Source organism: Pteronotus mesoamericanus, unplaced genomic scaffold, assembly GCF_021234165.1.
Source record: "Pteronotus mesoamericanus isolate MK-2021 breed Mesoamerican mustached bat unplaced genomic scaffold, CSHL_Meso_final contig_591, whole genome shotgun sequence".
In the NCBI taxonomy this organism is placed as follows: Eukaryota; Metazoa; Chordata; class Mammalia; order Chiroptera; family Mormoopidae; genus Pteronotus; species Pteronotus mesoamericanus.
This window is the reverse complement of record NW_026555208.1, coordinates 1,624,559-1,648,747: the sequence shown is the minus strand read 5'-3', so window position 1 is coordinate 1,648,747 and position 24,189 is coordinate 1,624,559. Positions and strand designations below refer to the sequence as shown.

Genomic DNA, 24,189 nt, shown 5'->3' with positions numbered 1-24,189 from the left:
TCAGTTGAAGAATTGCCTTCCCTGAGAAGTTTTTCCTATTTTTTTCTAGGAAATCCATGTCTCCTATCCTTGTCTACTGCATCTTGTGCAATCTTCAAATATATGTAATGAGTTATAATGGGTTGTTTATTTATTTGTACCTCCAATTGACTATAAACTCTTTGAAACCAGAATAGTGTGTGTCATTCATATTTGTACTGTTAGTGTGTTATAAAATACCTGGTACATCATAAATATTTGAGAAGTGAATGAGAGCACAATGATGTCCTTGAAGTTAGAACATGAATCTCTATCATGCACTGAAATAATCAGCTAAATTTGTCCATAAACCTAGTGATTAGTAAAGCAATTCTTCACAAAGGCAGTATTGTATGGTGGAGGCAAACACACTGCTGATTTTAGTGTGTTTTACTCTAGGGAATAGACAAGAGTGGGAGGAACACAGGGTATTCTTGATTTTCTCTTCTACTTGGCCTCCGCACATCCACATTATTAGGAATTATGGTATGTTGTTCCTGGCCAGATTAGCAAAATTGGAGCAGGGCTCTTAGAGTTTACAGTCTTGACCATCATTCTTTCATGCTTTTTTAGAAAATGTCATGTACACTCATTTCCTCAACCACCACCTATAACTAAGGAGTCCCATGTCTCTCTTTCCATCTTAGAGCTCTTTTGAGGTTTAAATGCATAAACCCCCATGTCTACTGAAAATCTCCTCCAGAATATAGAACTATTCATTCTAGCATTTCTTCCTGTTCCTGTTCCTTTCCTTGGAAACTAGATCATGAGGATTCCATCAACTTCACTGAGCTGGAAACCCTGGGGAGTCTCTCAACTTCTTCCTTTTTGGCCTGCTCCTCAATACGTTATTGGTTGTTACTCATACTGATTGTACCACTAAATCTGGATAGTATTTGGAGTCATATTGAGATTCAAGTCCTGTCCCCATTGTTTCCTGCTTGGGAAGCTTGTGAAATTTAGTGTTTTTATCCTCACCTGTAAAATGGAGGATAGCAATAGTATCTCATAGGGTTGTTGAGATTATTTGAGGAAATAAACCATATACAGAGCACTTAACACAATCCTTAGCTCAAAATAAGTATCTAAACATATTTAATGCTAAGTTGCTGCTATTGTTAATTTTATTAACATTGCCTCTCTAATTACTTATGTCCCTTATTATCTTTCACCTCAGACATTGCATTAGTTTCTTAGTTGATTTCAATGGTTTCAATCTTTTACATTGTAATTTAAACTATAAATTGACTTGATGTTCAGCATTCTAAAACAAAAAGCTGATCATACTGCTTTCTGTCAAATACTTTTGAGCATTCTTTATTACTTATAGAAGTGTTTACCACAGGACATTCTGTAGAAATAAAAAGCAGCTATCATAATGGATGTTTTATTAAAAAAAGTTTCATGGTCAAATAAACATGAAAAATGCTGACACTCTGTGAGTCACACACAACTGTCCAAAAGAAGGCTAGAGTTTGTGGTGTTTCCTATACTTATTCTATCATAGATATTTGTATAAATTTTTTTGATAGCATATTAACTCCCATTTCTAAAATAACCTGGTGTTCTATTAGCCACAGTCTAGATATCATAAGGCTACAGAGTAAGCTGAGCATTAATTTAATAATCTGGTCCTAACTTACTTTTCCATCATTATCTCAAAACACATCACCATATAGTAATGTAATATAATAATATTAATGATAATAATAATTATGACAATAGTTATTGTTTATTAAGAGCTTATGCTGGGAACCACGTCAGGAGCCTTGCCACATTAGCTTATTTAATTGCCATACAGCCTCATGAAATTGTACCCTTGCTATCTCTGTTTTATACATGGGGGGCACCCAAGGCTCAGAGAGAATAGCTAATCAGAGCCACAGAGCAGCAAAGAGTAGAGCGCTGATGTCAACCCCTCTTTGAAGCCTTTGCCAATCCCCCCAAGTCAGAGGTGATCACCTTTTTCTCTGGGTCTCCATAGCAATGACCTTTATGGATTCTACAGATTATCATTAGTCTATGAAACCACCAGAGCTTGAGCTCTGTGAGGGCAGAGAGTATGTCTCATATATCATTACAGTTCCAGCATCTAGCATAGAGTTCAACGTATATACTTACGAATGGACTAATTTGAAATGTTGGTGATGTGGTTGATCTCTGGACCCTTTGCAGTTAAATATGATCTAATTTTATGATTGAAAAATCATATGGACACACACCACATACACACATAATATACACTTAGCTGCCTCTGATCTACTATTTCTTTTATATCTCCACAGGTTTCTATGTACATTGAAGTCTAGCAGGTACATATGCAGGGTTTTAATACTCTACTTATCGACTAGCAACAATCCAAATCTACTCTAGATGTGGAGTCATAGCAGAAACAGCATGTATGGACTGCTGTAGATAGGACATAGTTAGATTACCAACCCTCTTTGGTTTCTGAGTCAGTGACCTCTGGAGACTTGTCCTGCTGAGGTCTGCTTCTAATTAAACCAGATGCCCCCTAAAGACCTAGTGCGGTAGAAGGTCTCTCCTTACCCAAGGGGTTTCTGCAGATGAGGTATAAATACTGTCCTAATTTTTCCAAAGTGTGCATCTGACAGCTTTTTATCACATGTTGGAAAAATCTTTCTTTTGAGTTGGGGTAAGTTTCTGGAAACAAAATGAATGTTTGTTTCCTGGGATTGTTAGGTTTTCTTGGAATAAACCCAATAAACTGTTGATACAAATGAGATCTCGTTTCTTCTGGGTGATGTAGTGTAAGTAGCCACTGTCCAGAGTGTACACCTTGACATCTTGAACTGATAAAGACATTTTTTGCTATGCAGGACTGGGACTAGGATTAACTTTTTTGAAGAATATTAAAGTGGCTTAAAATATAACATTGAAGAGTAGGTATTAAAACTCATGACATTAGTTTAAGTTTAAATATATTATGTGAAAATTAGAATTTATTATAATTTACTGGCTTTAATGAAAGAAACTCTAAATGATATTTTCAAAATAAAATTATGAAAAAATTTAACCTTTAAAGACACATAAAACTATATACACAAGGGCTGCTTCTTTTTCTTTTGCCTCTGGCTCCAGTATGGCTCAATATAGTACTGTCAATCCTAGCTTTATTTAAAATGTTGATGTTTTGTTCATTGTGGGTATTTTGCATAAATTTTAATTTTAAAAAGATTGCCTTAAAATGTTATCTATGTTGTTTACTAAGTGTTTTGGTACTCACTTAAATTTGCACCTGAGCTAAGTGCCTCACTCTTCTCACCTTAGTCCTGGCCTGGCCCCAGAAGAGTCAACACCTGGTGGGCAGAACAGAGAGTCACAGAGAAATGGAATCCCTGATGATATCTTGAATCTTTAGATGAACCTGATAGTAGAAACATAGTTTTCAGTTTCAGGAGCAAGGATATTTCCCTTTGTGTACAAGCCAAAACGGGGTTGAATTTTCTGTTACTGATAATGTAAATTGTTCTGATACACCCATTGAGAGAACAATAATAAAGCTATCTATGCATTTTAATCTTTAATTTTTTTCATATAATTATATGCTATGGTTAATACTCTTTTTAAAAATGGAAACAAAACATTCCATTTTAATATATGTACTATATTTATTGCCCTATTGACAGATATGGATGTAGTAATGATTTTTTTATTATTGCAACAATTAGCAATGAATATTCCTACAGATATGTTTATATGTTCCATGCTGTGCCACCAGCAAGGGGGAGGGCTAATTGTTTTCTTATGTTTTTCAATCTGATAAGAAAAGTACAATATTTCCATATGACACTGATTTTTATTTCTTCAAATTGTGAGCATGTATTCATATGGCATGTATATTGGCCATTTTTTTTTGTAGCATGAATTGTCTATTTTGATTTTTTTGCACATTCTTTAATTTTCCTCATTCGTTTCTACCAGCTTTTAGTATTTAAAGATAACCTTTTTGTTTATTACATGTTTTGTAAGTTTTGTTTCCTAAAATTTTTATTTATTCTTATCTACATTTTTATGTAATCACATCATTTAATTATTACTGTCCATGAAATATTGTTATCTTAAGAGTATCTTTCAATCACAGAAATATTTTCTATGTTTTCTCCTAAGAACTTCTTTTAAATTTTAAATATTTTTGTGGTTTTGTTTTTTAAAATATACATATGTAATTCATCTGGAATTTATATTTCTGTACTGAGTGAAGTGAGAACTAATTTTATTCTTTTACAAAAACAACGTTGTCCAATATCCCATTGTCATTAATTGAATTGGCTTCCTTTCCCCACTAAACTGAAATGTTACTTGATCACACTTTAATTTCAAATATACTTACATTAGTTTCTAGGCTCTCTATTAAGTTGTGCTGATTCATTGAAAAACAAAAATTAGCATTTATTTAGTGTTTTTATACCAGGCACTATACTAGGCAGTTTAAAGAAAGTATTAAATTTAATTCTTGCAAGATGAATCTGAAGAATTCATTTTCATAGACCAGGCTAAATTTCTGAGATGTGAAAAACTTGCTTTTTGTTAATAATCAGAAAGTTGGAGGCCCAGAGTGTGAACCTGGAGAAGGCTTCCACATGATAAACGTTTAAGCTACAAATTAGAAGAACAGTAGGTTTAATGAATACCAAAGGTAGAAAAGTACATTCCAAATTAAGAGAAAATGTTAGAAAAGTCATGAATATTTAAAAACTGTATGAGAAATGGATCATAATTTAATTTAGCTTTGCCAGAGTTCCTAAAGGCAATCAAAGCTAGAGAAGAGAGTAACAGTGGGTTTGTGGAAGTATTTGTATGTTTGAGAAACTCAGGCTTTACTTTGTAATAGATAAATCACTATAAAAAAAGTTGTAAGAAAAAACACAGATTGTTGCTTTGGACATTTCAACATAGCTGGGTTGGATATGGAGGGGTTGAGAATACGAACCTGGGCATGGAAAGATAGGATTAGTTAGGATGCTATTACAGTAGAACGAGGGAAGGATGACCAAAACCTGAGTAGGAGCATGGAAGTGGGAATGAGGAGGCACGAATGGACCCTAGACATTGCTGAGGTGTGATCAGGAACTTTTGTTTATATTTACGTTTGCAATGATAATTTAAGAAGTCAAGGCATACCATTATATTCTCTAAGTCAAGGAATTAGCGATTGATTCCATTATCTAACGTTCATCTTTTAGTGAAACCTATAGCTGGTTCTGCCCAGAGACTCCAAAAGCAGGCATGTTTGGTGCTAACCTCACCACCTTCCACCCCACTGTGTTCATCCTTCTCGGCATCCCAGGACTGGAGAACTACCATGCTTGGCTTTCCATCCCCTTCTGCCTCATGTACATCACTGCGGTCTTGGGAAATGGAGCCCTCATCCTTGTTGTCCTCAATGATCGCACCCTCCATGAACCCATGTATGTCTTCCTCTCCATGCTTGCTGGCACTGACATCTTGCTGTCCACCACCACTGTGCCCAAGGCCCTGGCTATCTTCTGGTTCCATGCTGGGGAGATTGCCTTTGACACCTGCATTACTCAGATGTTTTTCATCCATGTTGCCTTTGTGGCTGAGTCAGGAATCCTGCTGGCCATGGCATTTGACCGCTATGTGGCCATTTGTACTCCCTTGAGATACACAGCTATCTTAACTCCCATGGCAATCGGAAAAATGACTCTGGCAATCTGGGGCCGGAGCATTGGGACCATTTTCCCTATCATATTCCTGCTGAAGAGGCTGCCATACTGTCGGACCAATATCATCCCCCACTCATACTGTGAGCACATTGGGGTGGCTCGATTGGCCTGCGCTGACATCACTGTCAATATCTGGTATGGTTTCTCAGTGCCAATGGCATCAGTTTTGGTAGATGTTGCACTCATTGGTATTTCCTACACTTTGATCCTCCAAGCTGTGTTTAGACTTCCTTCCCAGGATGCCCGGCACAAGGCTTTGAATACTTGTGGTTCCCACATTGGAGTCATTCTCCTTTTCTTCATCCCATCGTTTTTCACTTTTCTGACCCATCGCTTTGGCAAGAATATCCCCCACCATGTCCACATCCTTCTGGCAAATCTCTATGTGTTAATTCCCCCCATGCTTAATCCCATCATCTATGGAGCAAAGACAAAGCAAATCAGGGACAGTATGGCTCACGTGTTATCTACTGTGGGAAAGTACTGAGAAAGCTCCTAGTTCCTTCACTGTTTTCTCTCACCAGCAGGAGAAAAGAAAATTCACCGATCAAGTGCCCAAACTTAAGCACTATAGTGTGTTGCAGCAGAAAGCACATGGGCTTTGAAATAAAATGCATATGGATTCGAATCCTGACTTCTTTACTTTCTGATTTTTGACCATGAACAGTTTCCCATTTTTTGGAAATTAAGTCCTAACCTATAAAATGAAACCACTTTTTCCTAGGCTCTAAGGTTTATGTAAAGATTAAATTAAACATGTAAATTGCTTGCTACATTGGTTAGCATTTAGTGGACTCTCAGTGTTAGCCATAATTCTAATTTGAAGTTCATGCCTGAAGAAGTTGTTTTATATTTGATGTATATGAGATTTCCAATATTTTGAGAGGCTCCTATGCCTACTCCTGCTTTCCTTCCAAGATTGTATGATGGGTATCATCACCTCCAACAACAGTGCCATCATGACAACAAGTTTGCTGTACAAGTCAAATTAGGTAGTGAATATGAAAGATTGCTTTTAAAAGGATTAAACAGTTGAAAAAGACTAACGTTGATACTGATTATATTTTATATGTAAGGAGCTATCACCATTAAAATATTAAAAAAACCTCTTTGCTCATTCAGGAAATGGGTTGAGTGACACAGACACAAGCATTGCCCTTAGAGAGCTGGTTGTTTAAGGGGACACATGGACAAAGGACAAGTTGTTGGGATACATTTACAATAAAAAATTATAATATATTACAGAAATATCTGGCTGTTAAAAAAATAAAGCAATACTCTATGATTCTATGTTCTCTTCTCTATTTCTAATTTTTCCTAATTAGAGATAATTGTATGGCTTTAAAATTCCTTTTCTAAATTAGGGTGACTTCTAAACTGATATGTTTAGCCTAGATTTTTCCCTTGAGCTCATATCCATACATACAACTGTTTCTTGACATTTCCAGTTGTATGGCTAGTGGGCATGTCAAAATAAAATGTCTATATCAGATCTGCTTAAGCTATTCTTAATTTCAGCAAATTAACAAAATAAAGTTTATTTCTCTTTGTTAAAGGTTTAGTGTATGACTATGTTGACAGAATTTATTCTCCATTTAGTGACTCAGAAATCCTGGATCCTCTCATCTCATGAAGTCATAGCAACATGTATTTTTCAGAGTTACCAAACAAAAAAAAAGGGGGGGAGGAGGTGGTGAGGCACTCCAATTATTAATTGCCTTGGTCTTGAAGTGATTTATCACTTTCATTCACATTTTCATTGGTGATTATGTTGCCTTGGCATGGCCCCAACTCAACTGTGAGGGAAAGTGGGAGATGTAGGAATGTTCACAGATTTCACAAATTTGCAGTGAATGCTAATTTCTCTGCCACCATCTGTGTTTTGGGCACGTAATATTTCTTCATTACCTTTTTCCCATGTATAGAACGCATTCAAATCCTCTCCACAGGACAGGCCCCAAATTTTCACCCAGGCATTTCACACAGCTCAAAGTGTAGGATTTCAGGTGATATACAAGAACTTCTCCATCATATTTGGTTGGGGCTCTTCTTGGTCTAGAGACTTGTGATTTAATAGGAAATTTATCTGTTCACTTATCACCCTCTTATCAAATATATAATAATGTAACAGGGACATTTAGAAATAATAACTTCTCCTATTTGGAAAGATGAAGAATATGAGACATACAACTGTCATCAATTCACAGCAATTTTGAAGTCCGCACTGGGTAGGAATCGGGAAGACTCCGAGCCCTGGGCCTGGGAGGAGTTTCTTGATTAGACTCTCTAGTATGCACTCTCTGTCCATTCCTTTCTGTGGCCCATGGAAATTTCTCTCTGGAAAAATTATTTCTTTTCCATTACTATCTTAGGCCATATCTAAAATGGGTCCTGTGGAATATGTCCTTGTTGGGGGCAGCACAGCTTTCTCAGTCCACTTTCTGGTGCGGAAAAGTTGGATCCCAAGAGTTATGTTAGCTCTTGAATAGACAAAGTCTTTCTTAGCTGAGTTCTTGGTTTCTTTGGCAATATATATTTATTAAAAACTCACTGGGCTTCTCATCTATTTGGTTTCACTTATGTGCCAGTAAACACACCCTAAAATCTTTTAAATATATAATTCTCAAATGTTCTCTATTTTTTCTCTTATCACTTCTACGTACATCTCTTTGAACTAAATGAAGGTTAAATTTGGGACTCTAATGTTTTAGTGGGAAGGTACTTTTGCCCTCAGTTGTTTGATTCATCTGAGATGTTTACTGGTTAGCACACTTATAACACGATCTTCATCTTTAGGCACTTTAATTAAGTGAAAAATTTTATAGGAAGACTTTGCTTGAAGCTTTTGAAAACCAGTTTTTACTGTTTGAAGTTTAGAAGCAGTTCATTTTTCCATCTACTTAAGGTTCTGAGTCTTTTTAAAACTCTATGGTAGGCAGAATAATGGCCCCCAAATATATCTATGTCTTAATCCCCAAAACCTGTAAATATGTTAGAATATATGGCAAAGGGAAATTAAGATTAAAGATAAAATTAAAATTGCTAATCAGCAGACATTATTCTGAATTATGTGGGTGGGGCCAAGGTAATCACAAGAGTCCTTATAAATGAAAGAAAGAGGCAGAAGAGTAAAGTGTTAGAGTGAAATAAGTTAGATGGAGAAAGAAATAGTGTATGACACTTATATGTGGAATCTAGAAAAGCCAAACTCATAGAAACAAAGAGTAGAATGGTGATTACCAGGAATTGAGGGGAAGGGAAAATGGGGAGATGTTGGTCAAAGGGCAAAAACTTTCAGTTATAAACAAATAAGTTCTGGAGAACTAATGTGTAGCAAGCATGGCGATTATACTACTGTATTAGATACTTGAAAGTTGCTAAAAGAGTAGATCTTAAGTGTTCTTACTACATAAAAGAAATATTATGTGACATAATGGAGGTGCTATCTAATGATATGGTGGTTATCATATTGTAATATGTAAGTATATAAAATCAACACGTTGCACACCTTAAACTTGCACAATGTTATATGTCAATTATATCTTTAAAAAGCTGGGAAAATAAACATTTGAAGGAGAGCCATCCATAAAGTCATTTAACATGCAACATTGTTTTTTCTTCAGTTTGAATAGAAAATAACATTTCATTGTGTTAACTAACTGAAAATTTGAAGTTATATTCTTACTAATGCAGTCAGTCACTGAATTAGTCTGATCCTCAGAATTTTTAAGGAGTCTTTATTGTATTTTTCCCATTACCATTTAGTTCCTTCATGCCCCTCCCCCAGCAATCCCCACACTGTTGTCCATGTCCATGAGTCCTTTTTCCTTCCTGCTCAATCCCTCCACCTCCTCACCCCACCGCCCTCACTAGCTGTCATCTGCTCTCCATCTATGAGTCTGTCTCTATTTTGATTGTTAGTTCAGTTTGTTCATTAGATTTCACATATGAGTGATATCATATTGTACTTGTCTTTCTCTGACTGGCTTATTTCACTTAGCCTAATGTTCTCCATACTGTTGCAAAGGGTAAAGGTTTCTTTCTGCTTTTTTTACGGCTGAGTAGATCCAATGTGTAAATGTCCCATAGTGGTTTTATCCATTCATCTACTGATGAACACATGGGCCTCAGAATTTTTGAATATTAAGAAGCATATTTAACTAACAGGATTTTATGAAGATTAAGTGAGATTGTGTTTAGGGCAATTTTTTAAGCTGCCAGGTACCTCTATAGGGCATTACTTCAGCGACTGCCTATCAGATTGTATATTTTCTGTTAATTTACTTTCAAGTCCACTGATTCTTTCTTCTCCCATCTCAGACCTGCTGTTTAGCCTCTTTGGTGAGTTTCTTTTAAGTTATTATATCTTTCAACCCCAGAAATTTCATTTGATTCTTTTGTATAGTTTCTTCTTAAAATTTTTTATTGGAGAGTAGTTGGCATACAATATTATATTAGTTTCACATGAATAACATAGTGATTTTATGTTTATAGACCTTAAAATGTGACCCTCACACTAAGTTTAGTAACCATCTCTCACTGTGCAAGTTATCATAATATTATTGACTATATTCGCCTTCATCTTTTTCACCCATGCCTTCTGGGAACAATCAGTTTGTTCTTTCTTTCTTCGAGTCTGTTTTTGCTTTGTTATGTTTGTTCATTTTTTAAGATCCAAAATATATATAAATCATACCATAAAGATCCCAGATATACATAAATCATACAATAAAGATCCCAGATATACATAAAATCATACCATATTTGTTTTTCTCTCTCAGACTTATTTAACTTAGCATGGACCTTCTATGTCCATCCATGTTGTTACAAGTGGCAAGATTTCATTCTTTTTTATTTCTGAGTAATATTTAATTGTGTATACATACAAAATCTTCTTTGTCCATTCATCTATTGAGGCACACCTAGGTTGCTTCCATATCTTTGCTTTCGTAAATAATGCTGAAATAAACATAGGGATTCATATCATATATCTTTTTGAATTAGTTCAAAACACCCAGAAGTGAAATGGTTGGGTTGTATGATGGTCCTGTTTTTAGTTTTTGAGGAATCTTCTTACTGTTTTCCATAGCAGCAGCACCAATTTACAATCCTACCACAGTATATGACTTGTTATTTGTTGGTTTTTTTTGATTATGGCCATTTTTAAAATTATAGCCAAGTGTGAGGTGGTATCTCATTGTGGTTTTGATTTGCATGTGTCTGATAATTAGTGGTGTCAAGCATCTTTTCATATATCTGTTGGGCATTTGCATGTCTTTTTTGGAGAAATGACTATCCATGTCTTCTGCACATTTTTGATCAGTTTGTTTTTGTTATTGAGTTATGAGTCCTTTATATATTTTGGGTATTTACCCTTTATTGGAAATACAATGTGAATATCTTCTCCCATTCAGTAGGTTTTTTTTTTTCATTTTGTTGATGATTTCCTTCACTGTATGGAAGGGTTTCAGCTTGATGTAGTCTTATTTATTTATTTTTGCTTTTGTTTCTCTTTCTCAAGAAGCAAAAAGATATTACTAAGACAGATGTCAAAGAGTTTACTGCCTATGTTTTATTCTATGATTTTTATGATTTCATGTCTTACATTTAAATCTTCAATCCATTTTCAGTTTATTTTTGAATATAGTGTAAGAGGGTGGAACAGTTTCTTTTTTTACATGTGTTTGCCCTGTTTTCTTTGGTTAAGTTTCTATTTATTTATTGTGATTCTCTGTATTTTCCTTTAATTCTTTACATGGTTCCCTTTAATTCTTTGAACGTATTTATCATAGCAGGTCTGAAGTCTGTTTGATAAACCCAACATCTGGGCCCACTGAGTGACAGTTTTGATGACTGTTTTTCCCCATTTCCCATACGTCATAATTTCCTTTGCATGTCTCAGACTTAATTTTTTTTAAGCTAAGCATTTTAAAGAACTCCCCCCACCAAGAGTGTTATTGCTGTTTTGTTGTTTTTCACTTTTCCTGAAGTTTATAGAACCTGTCTCTTCCACAGTGCTCACCTAATGTGCTGCTCAGATATTTTTATTTTTTAAAATCCTCACCAGATGATATATTTATTGATTTTAGAGAGAAAGGGAGGGATACAGGGAGGAAGGGAGGAGAGAGAGAAAGGAAAATTGATGTTAAAGAGAAAGTTCAATTGGTTGCCTCTCATGTGCTCAGCAAATGAACCTGAAATCTAGGTATGTGCCCTGACTGGGAATTGAACCCACAACTGCTTGGTGTACAGGACAACACTTCAATCAACTGAACCATTGGCCAGAACTTAAGTTTTAATTTTTATGAGTTGCACTGTGTCTTCATAGCTTAGTGGACTATCAATGATTTATCAGGTTTTTGCTTCCAAATAACTTGAGCCAGGAATGCCTCTGTCCTCTACTAATGGGTCTGTGTATGGTTTGGGCAGCACCTTCAAACTTAAGGCAGTTTTCAGCTTTTATTTTTTCCATCAGACTCCTTGAATCTCTTCTGCATATGCGGTCAGTTTCCTGGACAGCTTAGAATGTGTGGAGAGTTTTGGCTCTGCTCTCTCCAAATGTATGTACAACCTTTCAGTCAGTCAGCCATCTGTGGAGAGCTTATTAAACACTCTGTGCTTATCTGTTTGTAATGTCTATCTGAAAACCTCTGGTCAGTCTACAGTCTTCTACTTGCATTGACCAGGACAATACCATCTGGTTAGGCCAGCTGCAAGACTTTCCCTTTGGTACTGGGTATGGCTTTTCCACTCTTTCCTCCAAATCAAGTCAGCCCCTTCTGGAAGGGAGGCTACTGATTTTACACCCAGTATTTCCCTGGTAAAACTATTACACTGACCAAACTGGGGATGAGGGAGGTTGGATGGGATCAGCCGAGGCAAGAACAACAGAGTCCTATGTCTCCTACCTGAAGTTTAAGAGCTGTTCATGAATAAATGCCTCTCAATTTGTGGTTTTCCACTGGTTGGTTTCCAGAGCCATGAAACGAATATTTCTGATAAATTTTTCTAGTTAAACAGTTGTTTCCCGTGAAGAAGATTTATGACCTCTTTACACTGTCATATCATACTGTATTGCCTAAAATTATTTTTGAGGTATAACATTTTCTCAATGTTATATTTGGTCAAACATGTTCCATGCTTGGGCTCCCAAGTTTATAGGCCTTTAGCTTGGACTTACATCCTTAACTACTCTTCCAGAGTATTCCCATAGAGTTGGAGGAGTTCTAACTTCTGCCATATGAAGCAGTCTATTCTCTGTGTTTTCCAAATGAAATATAGGATGTCAAGTTAAGTTTGAATACCAGATAAACAATGAATATTATTTTTAATATAAGTAGGTATAAAATATTGCATGGCACATAATTTTACTAATTTGCTATTTATGTGAAATTAAAATAACTGACATCTTGGGTTTTTATTTGCTAAATCTGGCAATTCTCCCTTGTCCATATATGCCTTTGAGTGCAGGACACACACTTTACCTATGGTGAGATTTCTCCCTAAGTGATTTATGATTTTTGATGCAGATAAGTTTAGACTCTGTTAGAATCATCTTCATCTACTCATCAGGAAAAGTCATATTATATTAAACTCCAGAATGAAGAGATTATGAGGCAAGTGATCTCATTACCTTTCTTCCAGAAGGCTTCTTGGCTCCAATACAAATTAGCTACATATATAATAAGAGAAATTAGCCTTTATCAGGCCACAAAATAATTTATGTTACATTCTTGTCATACACAATTTTTTACTATGCTAATTCTACTAGGAGAAAGGATATCCGCTGCCTTCACTGTTAAACAAATCTTTTGCAATGTTTTAAGAACTTGAAACTAATACAGTGTTGAATGGCAACTGCAATTGAAAAAATTAACTTAATTTACATACTATATATTTAACCTTTTAAAATGTACAATTCAATGCTTTTTAGTATATTCATAGAGTCATGCAATTATTACAATGATCTAATTCCAGAATATTTTCATTACCACAAAATGAATGTTACCTGTGAGCAGTCGTGATCGTTCCCTCATGCTCAACATCCCTAGTCACTGACAAACACTACTAGTCTACTCTCTGTTTCTATAGATTTGTCTATTATGCACACTTGCTATAGATGGAATTATACATGACCTTTCTTGTCTGGCTTTTTAAAAATTAGCGTAATGTTTTTAAGGTTCACCCATGTTACAGCATATGTTAGTCCTTCATTCCTTTTTATCACTGAATCATATCCCAGTATATGGATCTCCCTCATTTTGTTCAACCATTCATCAGCTGAGGGCTGTTTGAGTTATTTCCATGCTTGAAACTTTTAAATGCATTGATACATTGCTCTCATAAAAACAATGTATATAGTTCCACTTAGGCAGGAATGACTTTTCATATTTATTTTCATTTACATTATTTTTATTTCTAGAGAGTGTAAATTTTTGTTTGTGTGTTAGCTAGTAAATTATATTTCTTAATGAAAGAGGAAAATCAAATCCCAACTGGGGTCTATTTGGTTTTAAAACCTGTGCTTTTTGGCAGCACCACATATCTCATTCTTTGAGTTTGTGTCACTTCTGGAACACATTCTCATTTAATCTAAGCACCCTCTGGAAGCCCACTCTGAGATCCTGGGCCCTAAGAGCATATACCATGGGGTTAAGGGCTGGGGGGATGGCAATATTAAGCATATTGAGAAGAACAGGAACGATGGGAACTGCTTTTGCTGCCAGGTGGGCTATAGACACTACAACAATGGTTGTGTAGAAGAAGAAGATGAGGATGAGATGGGAACTGCAGGTGCTCAGAGCCTTGACTATCGCCTCAGCAGAGTTCAACCTTATCACAGAGCGAAAAATCAGAACATAGGAAATAAGGACGAGAGCCATGTCACTTCCACCCATGATCCAGGCTAAAGCCAACTGATAAAACCTATTAATGGTGGTGTCATCACAAGCCAAGCCAGTGACCCCGGGGTTAGAGCACATGCAGTGGTCAATTTCATTCTTGGAGCAATAATGTCTCTGGGCAGCCAGTACAGGCACTGGGATGGTCAACAGGACATTCCTAAGCACCATGAATCCCATGGCTTTGACTACACAAGCTTCAGTAACTATGGAGGAGTATTGAAGTGGGTGGCAGATGGCTACATATCTATCCACAGCCATACAAAGGAAAATTCCAGACTCCATGCTAATGAAACAGTGAACAGCATAGATTTGAGCAAAACACTCGGGAAGGCTGATAGCCTTGGCGTCAAACCAGAAGATGGCCAGAATCCTGGGCATGATGGTGGTAGCCAAGCCAATGTCCACTATAGCCAACATACTAAGGAATTGGTACATGGGCTGGTGCAGGTTAAGCTCATGGTGGATGGTGATCACGATGAGGAGATTGGCACCAAGAGCTAAGAGGTAGATCAGAGCCAGGGGCAGGGAGAGCCAGTGCTGCCACTCGTGAATGCCTGGGAGTCCCATCAAGATGAACTTAGACCCATGAAGTCTTGAGCTATTAGTTATACTCGGGGAGATATCCATATCTTGGGGCATCTTAATCCTTAGTGTATGTCTGTAGATAAAGGGAAGCAAGAAGGAAGCTTGGTTAAGTGTTCAGCTGAGATTCAGATTTAATTTAAAGATATAAGATTCACTTATAGTCCATTTGATCATAACATTCCCCATGTCTCTTTTGTCTGGAAAATGTTCTGAAAAGAGCACTATCGTGGCCAAAAGAGGCCTTAAAAGAGAGATTACAGCAGAAACAAAGAGAGAGAAGAATCATTTACTGGCTTCATGTGACTCAATCTCTTTTTATACAAAAAGTAAGGGGACATGGACACAAAATAGGAGACATGATCAATCACCATGAGCAGACTGATCCTCAGGAGGTAAATATTAAAGACGGAAAATAGATATATTCTTTTTTGGAGGTCTTCTAAGGAAGAACAGAAGACCAAGAATTATCATAATGCCATTGTTTTGTATAGGATCTCAATGTTTTCACAAAAACATGTTTAAAAGGTCTTTTTCAAATTTGAGGAAATTGAGATTCTTAGAAGTTGAATGATTGATCTGAGCTTAGAGTTTTAAATGATAAATGAACTGGAGCTAAAAATCTTAGTATTCTGTGTTTAGTTACTGTGCATTTTCTGTTAAACTATTTCTGATGGTTTAATACAAGTGGTCCTTTTAAGGTCTAAGCTTTCACTCCCTTTTGATTACCAAAATTAAGTTGAAAACATATTAAGACCTATATTTTTTCATTTTATTGATTTTTCATTTAGAATTTAGTAAGACTTCCTTAAGGATATTATTTTAAAAATACATAATACTGCATTTTTTAAGAAGGAATTTTAACATGTACTAGATTTAATTACCATAATTGCCATAGAGATTTTGACATTTACATATTTAGATATTTATACTTAGGTGAAATCAATGTTCACCATATATCTTTTCATAACAGTCCTTCTCCATTTGTGAAGTCGTTACTTTGATTCAAATCTTGCATGCTTCCCTGGCTGGGTGGCTCAGTTTGTTGAAGCTTTGTCTGCATACACCAAAAGGTTGCGGGTTCTACCCCCAGGGAGGACACATACCTAGTTGTGGTTTGATCCCCAGATGGGATGTATATGGGAGGCAATTGATCGATGTTCCTCTCTCACACTGATTTTTTTTTTCTTGCTCTCTCCCTTCCTCTTTCTAAAAGATCAATAAGTATATCCTCAGGCAAGGATTAAAAATATCTTGCATGGCTGTAGAACATTTTCAAGTTATTTTATCAGAAAAAGAAAATGGGCAATATACCCTGAATGAATTAGAAAATCATTTTCAATGTGAAGTTTTGATTAATATTCATTTCTCATTACTTTTTTCCTGTTTTTTAATGGTTAATTACAAAAATATAACTCATTTATCTTTGGCCTATAGAGGGGAGAATGTATTTTCATTGCTTTTTTTAAATAGTAAAATAATAGTTTTAGTTTCTTTTTCTATTGACTGTTGATGCTTCCTTTTATATGCTGTAAATTCTTATATGCTCTAACTCTAATTTGTTGTTTTATTTTTCTGTCTGTGCATTGTGATTAGAGTACTATAGTGAGTGAAACATTTCTAGATTTGCAAGAGGTTTAACTAACACATAAGAGATCTTTATCCACTTAATATTTTACACTTTAAATTTTAAAGCTTTTGTTAATGTTTAGACTGCCAAGATCATCTTATTTCATTAATTTCCAAAATATCTAAATTTAATTGGGGTCTTATGAAATATAAAAAATAATTTATAAAAATAGCATCTTAAAAATGCTTTTCCTTCTTATTCTGCAAAATGATGCATGTCTTCAATTACTTAAATTTTCTTTTACATCTATTGCTAAAGAACATAATTTATATGTGTCAACATTCCACACTATTTTTTTTCTATATTTGAAATTTTTTGAGTGGAATTTTTTCTAGGTAAAATTTCTAATTAGAGGTTTCTAATACCTAGGAAGCCTGCTGATTTCTGTTATTTTGCTTTGGATTCACTTCAGTATTTTATTGTCAGTTATAATTATTTATCAGTTCATTTTTTTTCTGATTTTCTAGTATGACCTCAGAAATTTAAAAATCACAATTTGGAGCTCTCTTTTCCAAATATTATATCTCTAATTTAGGTTTTATTTTTATCAGAACAATGTAAAACAATGATAGCATCCCATCTAATTTCTCTGTTGGTTGATTTAATAAAAGTCTCTTAAATTTTACATGAAGAATGTTGGCTTTTATGTTTTACAAATAAAACACATTAACAATGTAGTTTATACACTATAAAAGTTCTAAATTGTGAAAGAATTCAACTTTATGATTCATTAGGTCCTCTTATTTTGGAAACTTTGCTCTCTAATTTATTATGCGGAAATCACTTAGTTTGGTCACTTAGTCACCAAATTTTTACTGAGAGCTTCCTGTGTGCCTGTCACTGTGAGAGTCAAGAGGGTTCCTTTGCTGGAGAACCCCATCTTTTCCAACGTGGCCATATCAGAACTCAGCCTCATCTCTTTGGCTTCATTCCCAGGTACAGCTCTTAACCCCTGCACAGGTGAAGAGAGCCTGATGGAAAGTGAAGAAAAGGCAGGTTGAGAAATACACAGATTGTGAGCCAGATTCATAGGTGGGGACAGGGTCCAAGAAGGTGGACTGCCTCCACTGATTCTCCCCAGTGTCCGCCATGTTGGCTGGTTTACTCACTACTGCGGGAGGGGCCATGAGGCTGGTGCTTCCTTCTGGGATGCTTCTCTTCTCCTGGCTCTTGCTCCCTGTGCTTGGCCTTTAGTTCTTGATCTTGATCTAGATATCTTCCTGCCTCTCCTCCACTGCTTTTGGTAGTGGTTGAGGTCTGACAGGGGGCTCATCCCATGTCACTTCTCTCTCCTCCAATTACCTCTAGGGCAGGTTGTTTCACTCCAGCAGAAAAGGCCCCCAGTGACTTTGGAGGCTTGTCTTAGTCACTTCTGGGAACAGCTCTAATCACAACTAGTCCCAGGGGCAGCCCACCAGCTGGGCAGCTCTGTCAGGTTGAAACACTGGGTGAAGGTGTATTCTCCCTTCTATTTAAGCTTGATTTTCTCCCTACTCACTCTAGCAAGTATAATCAGTTCTGGTATAATGCGACACATGAATTCTTAAAAGTCACCGTACGATGCAACATCCCATATGTAAAACCACAGGATTAATGGAAAAATAGAGTTAGAAGCACAGAATTCAACAACTTTGTCAGTGACACATAAAAAAGATAGAAAACTAGTGTAAATAGTAGCAGAGTTTTACAATGTTAAGTGGTTAAGAAAAACACAAATACTGCAATGCATATAACACTTTGAAGAAGATACGTAGTTTGCTGGGGAAATGCAGAGGGGTTGCAGCTTACGAATTATGGTGCAGTGGTAGAAGGAGCTTTATCTGAAATCAGAAAGTTGTGAAGTGAAGGAAGCTAGCTGATCGGTGTCTCAAGTGTGTGTGTGTTTTTGTGTACTGCTATGCAACTTGTTTTGAGCCTGATGCAATTTTCTGCATTCAACCAATGTTTATACTGGACAAAAGTGCACAAAATCAAATGTGAAATTCAGTTGTGCTCAAATTGTTTCATAATATATCACTGGTGTTGGAATATGCTTATGTTCAAACTAAGCAATACGGAAGAACTATCTACTTTTTTCTTATGTCAATAGTCTTCTTCTCCATGTTATAATTCTCCTCAATATATCAGGATTCCAAGGACCATCAACTTCAAAAACTTTCTTACAATAGCCAAGTGTTGGAAGCAACCCAAGTGCCCATCAGTAAATGAGAGGATCAAAAAACTATAGTACATTTACACGATGGAATACTATGCAGCAGAAAGAAAGAAGGAGATTTACCCTTCTTGACAGCATGGATGGAACTGGAGAGTATTATGCTAAGTTAAATAAGCCAGGCGGTGAAAGTCAATTAGCATTTTATTTCACCTATAAGTGGAATCTAATCAACAAAACAAACAAGCAAGTAAAATATAACCAGAAACATTGACATGAATAAACTGACAGTAACCAGAGAGAGCGGGGAGGGGATAACAGGGGGAAAAGGGGGAAGGTTCATCAAGGAACATGTATAAAGGACACATGGGCAAAGCCAAAAGGAGGTAGGGTAAAGGGTGGGAGGTGGGGATGGGTGGGGTAGGGGAGAGCGGTGGGGGGAAAATGGAGAAAACTGTACTTAAACAATAAAAAAATAATAAAAAAACATATCTGTACTCCATATACTTCTGCCTAAGTCTTGCCACAGCTCTTCCCAGTTTCATTCCTATATCCTCAGTCTCTGCTTTTCATTGACCCATCCTCTTGTAAGAGTTATCTTTCAACGTTATCTTTAATTCCTCACTTTTTAATCTATGATCATCTAAAAATCTGTTTTATAAGGATGTTGAAATTGCTCTTGCTAATGACTTCTATACTGCATAATCGAATGAACTTTGTAATAGCTAGAGGACCAATAGCAGATGGCCCATTCAAATTAGAATAACTTAAAAAGTTTTTTTTTTATTGAGGTATAAGTGGCATGTAATGTTATATTAGTTTCAGGTGTACAACATAATGATTTAATATTTGTACATATTGCAAAATGATCACCACAGTAAGTCTAGTTAACATCCACCACCATTCAGTTATAAATTATTTTTTGTATGTGATGACAACTATTAAGTGTTACCCTCTCTCAGCAACTTTCAAATATGCAAAACAGCACAGTTGAGCATTGAACAATGTGGGGGTTAAGGATGCTAACTCCTGTGAAGTTGAAAGTCTGTGTGTAACTTTTGACTCCCCTCAAATTTAACTACAATCGTTCTTTAGTATCCATGGGGGACTGGTTTTAGGACCTCCCCATTCCTGGTCCAATACCAAAACTCTGTGGCTGCTCAAGTGCCTTATGGAAAATGGAATAAAACAATGTGTATAGTCAACCCTCTGCATCTGCAAGTTGGTTGAATACAAAGAACATACTATATATTTATTGAAACAAAGCCACACAAAAGTGGACCTGCACATTTCAAATACCGTGTTGTCTAAGGATGAACTGTATTCTTAGTTATAGCCACTGTGCTGTACATCTCATGACTTATTTATTTTATAACTGGAAATCTGTACCTTTTGACTCCCTTTACTTATTTCCACTCCTGCCCTTGCCTCAGACAACCACCAATCTGTTTTCTGATAAACATGTTTTATCAGAAACATGTTTTTAAAAAATTCCACATATAAGTAAGATCATATGGTATTTGTTTTCATGTGTCTGACTTATTTTACTTGGCACAATGCCCTCAAGGTCCACCCATATTGTCACAAATGGCAAGATTTTATTCTTTTTTATGGTTGAATAGTATTCCATTATTATATAAATATAATCTCACTTTTATTATATAAACTATATAGTTTATTATTATATAAACTATATAGATTTTATTCTTTTTTATGGTTGAATAGTATTCCATTATTATACAAATATAATCTCACTTTTATTATATAAACTATATAATCTCACTTTTTAAAAATTCATTCACCTTTTGATAGACATTTAGGTTGTTTCCATTTCTTGGCCATTTTAAATAATACTGCAATGAACATGGGGGTACATATATTTTTTCAAATTAGTGTTTTGTTTTCTTTGGATAAATACTCAGAAGTGGAATCAGTTGGTCATATGGTAGTTATATTTTGAATTTTTTTTAGGAGCCTTCATATTGTTTTTCATAGTGGCTGCACCAATTTACATTTCCACCAACAGTGCATGAGAGTTCCCTTTTTCTACATCCTTGTCAAATTATTCTAATTTGAGAAGAAATAACTTACAAAGCACCTATTTATAAGGATATGGTCAGTAAGAGATCTAAAGTGATAGTGAAGTTATCTAAGGCTAATAATAATACTAATTGTCACCTCTAGATTTGAGAGGCTGAGTGACTTTGAGATCCTGAGGTAGAGAGCTGGCATAGAGAAGATTACCCTGAGAAGAGCTTTTATAATTTATTCCGTCTCCTTGGGTGTGAGTTGTGCTTATTAACTTCAGTGTCACTCTTTGTCTTGGTTTTGCTCAAATAGATGGTTGTATTTAGAATTAATGAAAATATACTAAACTGGATGAGCAAATGGAAGTTGATTTTATTCTGATATTATTGCCTAAAATGGGGAAAAGAACACAGACCAAGTCTGGATACTCAGTTCTGCTAAATTAAAAGTCCAGACTGGGATGAGATAAGGTGTCAGATGCAATGGGTTTAAGCCTGGGGGTAAGCTAGTGGAAAAGTCCTGAAAGAGTTTAGCGAGAGGTTGATCAATGAGATGTGTCAAGCACATTGAGTTATCCCTGAGGTTGTGCGTGTTTGTTTCTGATGAGGCCATCTGTGTTTGCTAATTGGCGCCCAAGGAAGTTAGGATCCTACTCTCCACAGAGACTGAGAGATGGGGTATCTCCTTCAATGTTTGAATTTCAGAAGATAGCTTCCAGGTCCTTGAGAAAGACATTTCCTGGGTTGTATAACTGGCAAAAGGTTAGAAGATGATTCATATACACTAGAACGGGACAGAGAAAGAATTTACAATTATAAGTTTTCTTAAACAAATATTATAAGAAAAAAGAGCCCAGGGGCCTATACTCAGAAAGAAACCTGTCTTAGATCAAGCCATTTTGGTCATTGGTTAATCGATTTCTTTTCTGGTAGGTAATATTGGAAAGCTGCTGTATTTTTTTTGATGCAACCTGTTGTAGGGGAGATGTGAGGTGTGCTAATAGTTTGATTTATGGTTGAAGCTTGTTTGCCATGCCCCATGGGTCATGGTTGTTTATATCCATGTTGGTCACTGCCCTGTTTTCTGTACCAATATCCAATATTCTGGGAATAACCACCAATACTACTTGACTTTTAGCCCACTTCTTGGTCCAAAAGTGTGTGTTCAGGAGGCTAGACATGCCTAACTACCTATTAATCACCACCTTGTTTTTCTAATAGTCCTCTGCTTCTTAGTAATAGACATTCCTAAGTCTGAATCTACATTATTTTATGACAGTCCTTTCCCCTCTACTTTTGGGCTTCTAGTCTTCCCTAATTCCATCAGAGCTACCTTTCACCTTTGGAGTTTCCCCAATTTTCTTCTGCTTCATGAATGGCTCCCCATTTGTTTTGTATCATGTTATTGGTGGACTTATTATTATTGAATACGCTAGTGTTGCTGAGCTTTGTAGTGGGAGGAGAAACCTTATTTTTACATTATTAGAGCCATATCTTATTCAGAGGAATGATATTTTTCTGACTCCAGGCTGTCAGTTAGCCTTGTGACCTCAGTTCTCTGATGGGTCTAAGAAAAGTGGTTTATTTTCAGTGTTTTATGCCTTTTCTTAATGTAAGGATAGGAGTAACTTCTAAGCTCTTTACATGTTGGAGCTGAAAGCCTGAGATTTTTTTTTTGTACTCAGATTTTAGCCACATAATTTTTTACTTATTTGTTATTTTCTCAGTCATTCTATACAAATTTAAAGCCAAAGTTGGTAGGTACAAAATAGACAGGAGGAAGTTGAGAATAGTATAAAAAATGGAGAAGCCAAAGAACTTATATGTATGACCCATGGACATGAACTAAGGGGGAGGGATGCTGGAGGGATGGAAGATGCAGGGTGGAGGGAGATAAAGGGGAGAAAAAATGGGGACAACTGTAATAGCATAATCAATAAATTATATTTAAAAATTAAAAAATGCAAAAAATAGAGCTTTTTTGTCCATCATTTTTACTTGTCTCACTGGGAGGTTTTATCTGATTTATCCTCTGCTATTAGCAGAATTGGAAATCCAATCTCTTCGATAGCCAGATTAGGAAAAAATCTAGTATCTTTCTTTTAAGACTTATTTTTTTTCTCCTTGAAATGTCAAAGAATCTCAGGGACTTTATCCAAACAGCATATGGAAAGGGAAACAAGCAACTTGACCCACCCATTAATGCACTACTCTTTATCACCTGTCAATGTTTCTGTTCTTGGTTCTTGGGATGCCTGCCAAAAAAGGTGAAAGCACACAGTCCAGTTCTGCCTTATCAATAGATGTAATAGGGCCTCTGCTATTTAGCTTACTCTGCCAAAGGAAAGATGATTCATTTCCTTAAATTTTAATGGCCCTCACTGTTGGGCTTCCAAGCTTATCGGCACAGTTAGGCTTTTCTTCCCAAACTTTGCCATAATGTCACGTGTTTGGGTCAGGAGAGCCTTGTAAACTAATTCACATATCCTGGAGCCAACATTTTACCCTTGCTAATTATATTTTGGCATTGAAATAAATAAAATTTTTTTTACCTACTTCCCTTTTTCCTATGCACTTATGTCATTTCTCTTACAGGGAAAGTTCCACGTCAGAGAATTTTGATGTCCTTTATACTGCCAACGAACCATAGGATCTCATCGGAATTTTATTAAGTTATTAGAGAAATACAAGTAATGTTGAATGTAAAAAGAGTAGTTGAAATACTCTTCTTAGTGTTTAATACAAATTTCCCCATAAACTGGCAAGAGTTTGTAAAACGACAAAACAATTCCTGTCTAATTCTTGATTTATATAACCAAGAGACTCCTCTACAGTGGTTCTTTCTGAGGATTTTAAATCTGCTGTATTTATCATTAAACAGGAAAATTGCTGGCAATTTTAAATGAAATTTTCTTGTATTAATAGAGAAGTAATATATAATTTCACTTAGATATAATTCCTTTTTATTGTCATCTTAATTTACATTTAAAAAAATTAGTAGTGAGTTGGAATAGAGAGAAAGGGTTAAGGGCAGGGACCCTGGAGCCTGCTTAGTTGGGTTCTAACCTCACTCTGCAACTTCCTTCCCACTTGGCTTAGGGCAAGTCTCTCAACTTTCCTGCCTCTTGTGTAAAATATATAAGTAACAATTGTAGTTTCATAAGGC

General features: G+C 35.9%; 2 protein-coding genes across 2 annotated transcripts; one reads left to right on the top strand and one right to left on the bottom strand.

The window, feature by feature from the left end:
• Positions 1-5,268: 5,268 nt before the first annotated feature.
• LOC129076531 (olfactory receptor 52B2-like) lies at positions 5,269-6,216 on the top strand. The gene has a single exon (XM_054580692.1). The coding sequence runs from the start codon at positions 5,269-5,271 to the stop codon at positions 6,214-6,216; it is 948 nt and encodes a 315-aa protein (XP_054436667.1).
• Positions 6,217-14,293: 8,077 nt separating this feature from the next.
• LOC129076530 (olfactory receptor 688-like) lies at positions 14,294-15,259 on the bottom strand. The gene has a single exon (XM_054580691.1). It carries the CDS (start codon positions 15,257-15,259, stop codon positions 14,294-14,296), a length of 966 nt encoding a protein of 321 aa, XP_054436666.1.
• Positions 15,260-24,189: the final 8,930 nt, after the last annotated feature.

Coding starts and splice junctions, on each gene's coding strand:
- LOC129076531 (XM_054580692.1), top strand. CDS start 5,269: ATGTTTGGTGCTAACCTCACCACCTTCCACCCCACTGTGTTCATCCTT.
- LOC129076530 (XM_054580691.1), bottom strand. CDS start 15,259: ATGGATATCTCCCCGAGTATAACTAATAGCTCAAGACTTCATGGGTCT.